Genomic DNA, 8,586 nt, shown 5'->3' on the forward strand with positions numbered 1-8,586 from the left:
AATAAAAAAAATTCTGCCCCACCCTCAACAAATTGGAACAGTTTAAAAATGACAGTGTACATTTCATAGTTCATGTTCAGTGACCCTGAGCCAAAAGAAAATACCCAACCCAACTCATGGCTGTGTGCTCCTTCCATTCACATTTAATTTAGCTTCTTAATCCATGAATTATTAATCTTCTCCCTCTCAGAAACCCCCCATCTGTTTTGGAAATGGAAATCAAAAATGGCATGCTTGACCAAAGCAAACACACTGTCCTTTTTATTATATGTAGGCTACATGGGAGTCATTTATGCAGCTCAGCTGAAAATGGTCATTTGTCATGCCCTCCTTTGCGTCCAGATATTGAGGAAATGTGAAGTTCCTGCTGAATTGTCTTGCTTAATTGTCTCATCGTGTTCGTTTTTGCTAGTTTACCTTTTTCCGTGTAGCCCATTCCCAAAACAATCCGTTCGTACCTGTGAGCATCTATGCCAAACATCTCCTGTATTTATGGACTTGAGTAGGATTAGTCTGCTGCACTGACATCAAAGGAATTTCACTTGGCTGAAAGTGGAAATTGTTTCTGTTTTTTTTTTTTTTGCTTTCACGTCTTCGCTGATTTTGGCATTCACATGTTTTCATGTGCAAGTCTGTGTGGAGAGGGAAAATACGTGGAAAAGGGAGAAGATTGTTTCTAAAAATGTTAATAAAGTCTCTTTTTTTTTTAAAAGTTCTCTGCACATTGTGTAATATCTTCTCATTGTTTTGACATAATATTTATATACTATATGTCATGCATTATAATCCATTAAAGGGATAGTTCACCCAAAAATGACAATTCTGTCATTTACTTATCCTCAAGTTGTTCCAGACCGGTATGTATTTCTGCCTTCTGCTGAACACAAGAGAAGTTATTCTGAAGAATATGGGTAATCAAACAGTTGATGGCCCCCATTGACTTCCAGAGTATGTTTTCTTCTTCTCCATACTCTGGAAATCAATGGCTTCCGTCAACTGTTTGGTTACCCATATTCTTCAGAATAACTTGTGTTCAGCAGAAGACAGAAATTCATACAGGTTTGGAACAACCTGATGATTTAAATGATGACAATCTTCATTTTTTATGAACTTGCCTTAATATGGTTTCAGATTCTGATCTGATCTCAGATCTGATTGTAAATGTAGTTACATGAGTCCATGAAAGCCAGTGTTTACAACTGTAACTTAAAATTTATTTGTTTTGCTTTAATCAGACATAAAATTACAACAACATTAGCAAAATACTTTTTTACAAGAATGCCCTCACACAGAAAACCCCAAAATGCGTATATAAATGAAATATAGTTCAATACCTAAATTAAACATGGCATGCAAAAAAAAAAAGTATGTTGAATCTTAACCATTCAGGAGACTTTTACTGTAAGCCACAGATCTATTTATAATATTGGTTTGGTGAGATTTTCTTATTGCGACATCTACTCATCATCCCATTCCTATCCTCTTGAACTACAGGTCAGTGCAGAAGCCATTTCTAGAGTGTCTATGCGAACAGCTTTAACTGTGGCAAGCGAACCCTGACAGAGTACAGAAATGGGATCTCTGTTTGAGAGATGTCAGTGAAAAAGGGTTGATTTGTCTACTTTGAACTTGTCCCTGCGGATCTTGTAGACAAGCACAGCCAGCATGATGATGCACAGCGCTCCGAATACCCCCGCTGCCACAGAGATGCCCACCACTGCCTCCGCTGACTTCTCATCCTGAGACGCTGCACAAACATCAGAACAACTAACTGACCTGAGCAAAAGCACACAGCTAACAGAAGGTTGAATTAAATCTCTAATTCAAATTTCGGTATCACTTTATATTGGGTGTCTTCTATTACTATGTATTTGTGTTCATGTTGTATTGCAAAATACTTACGGCTGTTGTGGTGGGATACTGGTAAGCTTATGGATCGGTTTGGTGGTATGGTTAGGTTTAAGAGTGGTGTAAGGGAAGGATATAGGCAGTTTATATATATATATATATATATATACAAAAAAGTGATGTAAATGATTCATTTAAATCTTAGTACATAGTGGTTAAAGACACTTAATATAAAGTGGGACCTATATTTCTTTTATAAATGTCAGAAAACATGCATACCTGCTGCAACAGGGGCAAATGGTTCTAAAAGGATCATAAAAAGAAAATTTAAATGAGTTCCAACACATGGCATTATATGGTCAAAATACATAAAATCAATACATATTATCTCCAATTTATTCATGCATATTGCATGCATGTTATTGAACTGAATTGAGCTGAATAATGATTTTATTGTCCTCTGTAGAGCTGCTTATGGCTGAAATGAACTCATTTCTTAAAGGTAGGGTAGGCAATTTTCAGAGAGGCTAACAACAGCGAGCTAGCTTTGAAACCGTAAGATCCCACCCTCCACTTAGAGCATCTCCAAAACCATGCTTCCTTCAAAACATGTACAACAGGGAGCAAACAATAGTGTCACGAGAGACGGCATTAAACTACCTCATGTCTCAAAGCACATAACAAAACTAAATAATGAACATGAACAACTCCAAGACGGCATCTGAAAGTTGCGGCTGGTCGTCATTTTGTGTGTAAATGTACAATGTTATTTAAATTTTGTGTGTAAATTTTGATCAACGGTTTCCATTTATGATGTCATTTCTAGCGAGAGATTACTATTGTAGTCATTAAATATTCACTTAGTTTTCACCAAAGCTCGCTCTATTTTGCTGTAGGTTATTAAACCATTATGCTGCCTCAGAAGTTTGTCTGAAATCAGTTCTGTGAAGTACCTTCGTGTGCAGACGCTGCCTTCAAAGTCATTGCCAAATAGGGCAGCGAGGCAAATGTCAGCTGCCTACGCTTCATGAGACACACACGCGCATTTGCACACACACGTAAGGTCTCTCGCTCTCTCCCTTTCTGCTGTACGCGCGCTGCACGGTTTGGAGCTCGCGAGCTCTAGATTCCGAGAGATTTGAACTAATTTGCGGGCATCAGGAGCCGCTATCAATATGCGGGAGACTCCTGGAACTTCCGGGAGATTTTGGCTATCTGTGAACGCATACCTCGCTGTCCAATCATCTTTGAAAACTCTATTTTCTTCGTCAACTTTTCTTTTCCTGGACAATGACATCCTCCACTCCACACCCATTCAAACGCTTACGCCGGGAAGTGTTGCGTCGTGGTCGCGCCCGATTACGTCAAAAGTCACACGCTCACTGGATGTCATGGCAACTAAATCACGGAGGAAAACTTTAAATATCTCGCCTTCGTTTTAATTTTGGACCATCATAAAAAATAAACAAATGATTTTAACATGCGTTTATCAAAATAGGAAATCCAGACTTTTAATCCCTTACACACAATTAGGGCTCTTGAAATACGAAATGGAGGCGGGTCCGGATTGAATTTGCATCCGGACTTTGAGAAGCACTGACCATTATAAAAACAAAGGCAACTTGACTTATTGAAATGATTTCTCTCCAACATCTGATTGCTCTTACCATCCACTTTGGTGATGATTGGTCCAGAGCTCACCGTAGCGACGTCACTCACTGAGGTTCCCTGAGCTGACTGGACTTCTCTCCTCTTCCTCGTTGTGCAATTCTGATGCATGTCATACAATACATTTGAATACACTTCAGTTAGATGATGGCGTATGTGGCCCTCTCTTGTGAATGACATATTGAGTATTTTGGTGGTGCATGTTGTTTCATACCTGCCGTAGGGATCTACAGAAAGAGCTCTCGCAGAGCCTGGTGGTACAGTGCAGATAAAAGGTCGAAACTGTCCTGTTTCTGTGCTCTATAAAGCGAAAGGTCTCGAACGAGAAGCGCGCCACCTGCTGTTCTCCATTCACACCCATAATGGTTTGAAGATCATGGGTACATCTGAGAATGACCGAAATAGGCTACTTACAATCAGAATACTGTTCGTTTTTTATTGGTTGCATATTAATCATAATTTATTGATTCTTCGTAATATATATATATATAAACTCACCTAAAGGATTATTAGGAACACCTGTTCAATTTCTCATTAATCCAATTATCTAATCAACCAATCACATGGCAGTTGCTTCAATGCATTTAGGGGTGTGGTCCTGGTCAAGACAATCTCCTGAACTCCAAACTGAATGTCAGAATGGGGAAAAAAAGGTGATTTAAGCAATTTTGAGCGTGGCATGGTTGTTGGTGCCAGACAGGCCGGTCTGAGTATTTCACAATCTGCTCAGTTACTGGGATTTTCACGCACAACCATTTCTAGGGTTTACAAAGGTGTGAAAAGGGAAAAACATGCGGCAGTCCTGTGGGCGAAAATGCCTTGTTGATGCTAGAGGTCAGAGGATAATGGGCCGACTGATTCAAGCTGATAGAAGAGCAACTTTGACTGAAATAACCACTCGTTACAACCGAGGAATGCAGCAAAGCATTTGTGAAGCCACAACACGCACAACCTTGAGGCGGATGGGCTACAACAGCAGAAGACCCCACCGGGTACCACTCATCTTCACTACAAATAGGAAAAAGAGGCTACAATTTGCAAGAGCTCACCAAAATTGGACAGTTGAAGACTGGAAAAATGCTGCCTGGTCTGATGAGTCTCGATTTCTGTTGAGACATTCAGATGGTAGAGTCAGAATTTGGCGTAAACAGAATGAGAACATGGATCCATCATGCCTTGTTACCACTGTGCAGGCTGGTGGTGGTGGTGTAATGGTGTGGGGGATGTTTTCTTGGCACACTTTAGGCCCCTTAGTGCCAATTGGGCATCGTTTAAATGCCACGGCCTACCTGAGCATTGTTTCTGACCATGTCCATCCCTTTATGGCCACCATGTACCCATCCTCTGATGGCTAATTCCAGCAGGATAATGCACCATGTCACAAAGCTCGAATCATTTCAAATTGGTTTCTTGAACATGACAATGAGTTCACGGTACTAAAATGGCCCCCACAGTCACCAGATCTCAACCCAATAGAGCATCTTTGGGATGTGGTGGAACGGGAGCTTCGTGCCCTGGATGTGCATCCCACAAATCTCCATCAACTGCAAGATGCTATCCTATCAATATGGGCCAACATTTCCAAAGAATGCTTTCAGCACCTTGTTGAATCAATGCCACGTAGAATTAAGGCAGTTCTGAAGGCGAAAGGGGGTCAAACACAGTATGATTTCCATTGCACGAGAGTAGATGTTAAAACTTCATGCTGATTTGTACTCGGCTTTCGCCAAGATAAGCAAAACTAAGACGTAGCTTTACAGTAAACTATGATTCTCCATCCATTTACGCTTCTTTCCATATGGTGGTGTGACTCCCCTTCTGTCCGGCGTTAACGACTGCAGTGTACTTGGCGCGTCAGCACACGCGACGGCTGCAACTACAGGACCAGCACGACAACCGTCTGGATTGAGCAGAGTAGGGGACATCTCTAGGGTCTTCAAGTGGGCACCTTCCGTCCTCAGTGTTTCGTCGACTAGCCCACGACACCTCAAGAGGGCTCGACAGTGACTCTGGCGTCCCAGAGTCACCCCCCTCCGTCCCCCACTCAACTCAGTCCAGCTTACTGACCTCTACATCCCTCCTGCTGCTGAGACCTAACCACAATCTCTCTGCAACCCGACCATACGCGCCAACCCGTTTGACTAAGGCTGTCGAGCCCCCCTGGTGCATTAATATGCAGTTTCAGTGGACAACGGTTCCGTATGGCATACCACCTACCGCAAAACACAATATCTGCCCAACCACCCGTCATTCACGCAATATCCACAGGAACGTATACAAATAAACCAACAGACTCTTCAAGTTTTCAAGAATTCTACGAAACCGTAGCGTGGCGGCCTGCACACAGCCAGCTAGAATCTTTCCGTCTCAACCACAGCCAGTTGCTGCTTCTTTCTGCTGCTTCAGATAAGTTCTTTACTGTGCGACGCAACTCTTGGCCGCTGAATCCGATGTCTCTTGAGGAACCGGGTTGTGGAGTGTGCCACAAAGCCTCGACAACCCACTTCCACTGGATAAACCTGGACTCTCCATCCTCGCTGTTCTGCTTCAGTGGCCAGATGAGCATACCGCAGTTTCTTCCTCTCATATGCCTCATCTACCGCATCCTCCCATGGCACTGTTAACTCTATCAGTTGAACAATGCGTGCTGATCCAGACCACAAAACAATATCTGGTCGTAGGTTAGTGGTGGCAATCTCAGGTGGAAAAATAAGTCGTTGATCAAGATCAGCCAGCATCTTCCAGTCCCTAGCAGCTTCCAGTTGTCCTGGGCGAGAATTGGTGTTAACACCTTTTCTTGGTGGTTGCTCGCCTGGGCGGAGGAATATTGTCTTCTGCGTGTAATGTCTTGGTAGAACAGTTGGCAACTTATTGGTCATGTTACGCTTGCCTTCTAATGCTAAAGCCAAACATCGCAGTACTTGGTCATGGCGCCAAGTAAACCGACCTTGGCTAAGAGCCACCTTACATCCTGTCAAGATGTGCCTTAATGTGGCAGGTGATGAACACAAAGGACAAGATGGATCCTCTCCTACCCAGAGGTTTAGGTTCTGCGGTGATGGGAGAACATCATATGTTGACCTAATAAGGAAACTGATCCTACTCTCTTCCACTGACCAAAGGTCTTGCCAGCCCATCTTACGTTGTTCCACACTCTCCCATCTCACCCACTCTCCCTGCTTGGCCTGGGAAATGGCCTTTATATACCTCATCCTCTCCTCCTGCTTACGCACCTCGTTGACTACCAGCTTCCTCCTTTGAGCTGGGCCTGCCTTGTGCCATTTAGGAGGAGCTAAACTGAGCCCAAAACCCCCTCTTCCATGCTGTACCTGTCCCACGATATCCCCAATTTGAAGGGCAGCCTTTGCCTCTACTACAGATTTCTTTGCTGACCACTTTTTACCAGTTTTTAACACAGGGGCTGCCTCCCTTACACATTTGTCGCGTGACTCTACTAAGGTCATTTCCAGTCTGACCTTGGCACACTTAAACTCCTCAGTTAACGCAGAGACTGGCAGCTGCAATATTCCTTTACTATAAAGTCCCACTCTGCTGAGGCAGCGTGGAACTCCCAACCATTTCCTGATGTATGAACTTATCAACGCTTCCAGCTTATCCACTGTTGTCAAAGAAACGGATCAGTATGGTGTTCCTAATAATCCTTTAGGTGAGTCTATATATATAAAAATATTATTATTATATATATATATATTTTTTAAATTAACTATTTTTTACATTCACGCTAATTTTTCGCAGAAGCCCTGAACCGCAACGTAAAATCTAGCTAGGCTACGAGTCAACGTGCCACGTAAAGTTTGGGCCAGGAGGATTGTGGTACCTACTCCGGCGTAGTCTTCGTGCTCGTCTAGGCGAGGTATATTTCGACTTTATTCTCAAAATATTTCGACTTTAATCTCGAAATGCTAGAATTTTCTTTTCTTTTTTTACGTTGCGGTTCAGGGCTTCAGTATTTCTTCTCTCTTTTGACCTAATATACACTCACCGGCCACTTTATTAGGTACCCCATGCTAGTAACGGGTTGGACCCCCTTTTGCCTTCAGAACTGCCTCAATTCTTCGTGGCATAGATTCAACAAGGTGCTGGAAGCATTCCTCAGGGAGTTTGGTCCATATTGACATGATGGCATCACACAGTTGCCGCAGATTTGTCGGCTGCACATCCATGATGCGAATCTCCCGTTCCACCACATCCCAAAGATGCTCTATTGGGTTGAGATCTGGTGACTGTGGAGGCCATTTTAGTACAGTGAACTCATTGTCATGTTCAAGAAACCAATTTGAAATGATTAGAGCTTTGTGACATGGTGGAAGTAGCCATCAGAGGATGGGTACATGGTGGCCATAAAGGGATGGACATGGTCAGAAACAATGCTCAGGTAGGCCGTGGCATTTAAACGATGCCCAATTGGCACTAAGGGGCCTAAAGTGTGCCAGGAAAACATCCCCCACACCATTACACCACCACCACCAGCCTGCACAGTGGTAACAAGGCATGATGGTTCCATGTTCTCATTCTGTTTACGCCAAATTCTGACTCTAACATCTGAATGTCTCAACAGAAATCGAGACTCATCAGACCAGGCAACATTTTTCCAGTCTTCAACTGTTCAATTTTGGTGAGCTCTTGCAAATTGTAGCCTCTTTTTCCTATTTGTAGTGGAGATGAGTGGTACCCGGTGGAGTCTTCTGCTGTTGTAGCCCATCCGCCTCAAGGTTGTGCGTGTTGTGGCTTCACAAATGCTTTGCTGCATACCTCGGTTGTAACGAGTGGTTATTTCAGTCACTGTTGCCCTTCTATCAGCTCGAACCAGTCTGGCCATTCTCCTCTGACCTCTGGCATCAACAAGGCATTTCCGCCCACAGAACTGCCGCTCACTGGATGTTTTTTCTTTTTCGGACCATTCTCTGTAAACCCTAGAGATGGTTGTGCGTGAAAATCCCAGTAGATTAGCAGTTTCTGAAATACTCAGACCAGCCCTTCTGGCACCAACAATCATGCCACGTTCAAAGTCACTCAAATCAACTTTCTTCCCCATACTGATGCTCGGTT

The 8,586-nt window shown here is 43.2% G+C and overlaps 1 protein-coding gene across 1 annotated transcript in view; it reads right to left on the reverse strand.

The window, feature by feature from the left end:
- Positions 1-1,411: 1,411 nt before the first annotated feature.
- The window catches only part of si:ch73-261i21.5 (zona pellucida-like domain-containing protein 1), a 15,877-nt gene continuing 8,702 nt past the window's right edge, over positions 1,412-8,586 (reverse strand). The window contains exons 8-10 of the mRNA XM_056240252.1: positions 3,731-3,902; positions 3,516-3,618; positions 1,412-1,771 (exon numbers count right to left, since the gene is read on the reverse strand). Coding sequence (XP_056096227.1) covers positions 1,596-1,771; positions 3,516-3,618; positions 3,731-3,902 — 451 coding nt within the window. The 3' untranslated portion in view covers positions 1,412-1,595. The remainder of the gene's footprint in view (positions 1,772-3,515; positions 3,619-3,730; positions 3,903-8,586) is intronic.

The sequence above is a fragment of the Rhinichthys klamathensis genome, unplaced genomic scaffold (genome assembly GCF_029890125.1).
Source record: "Rhinichthys klamathensis goyatoka isolate OS25496 unplaced genomic scaffold, OSU_Roscu_1.1 h1tg000585l_1, whole genome shotgun sequence".
In the NCBI taxonomy this organism is placed as follows: Eukaryota; Metazoa; Chordata; class Actinopteri; order Cypriniformes; family Leuciscidae; genus Rhinichthys; species Rhinichthys klamathensis.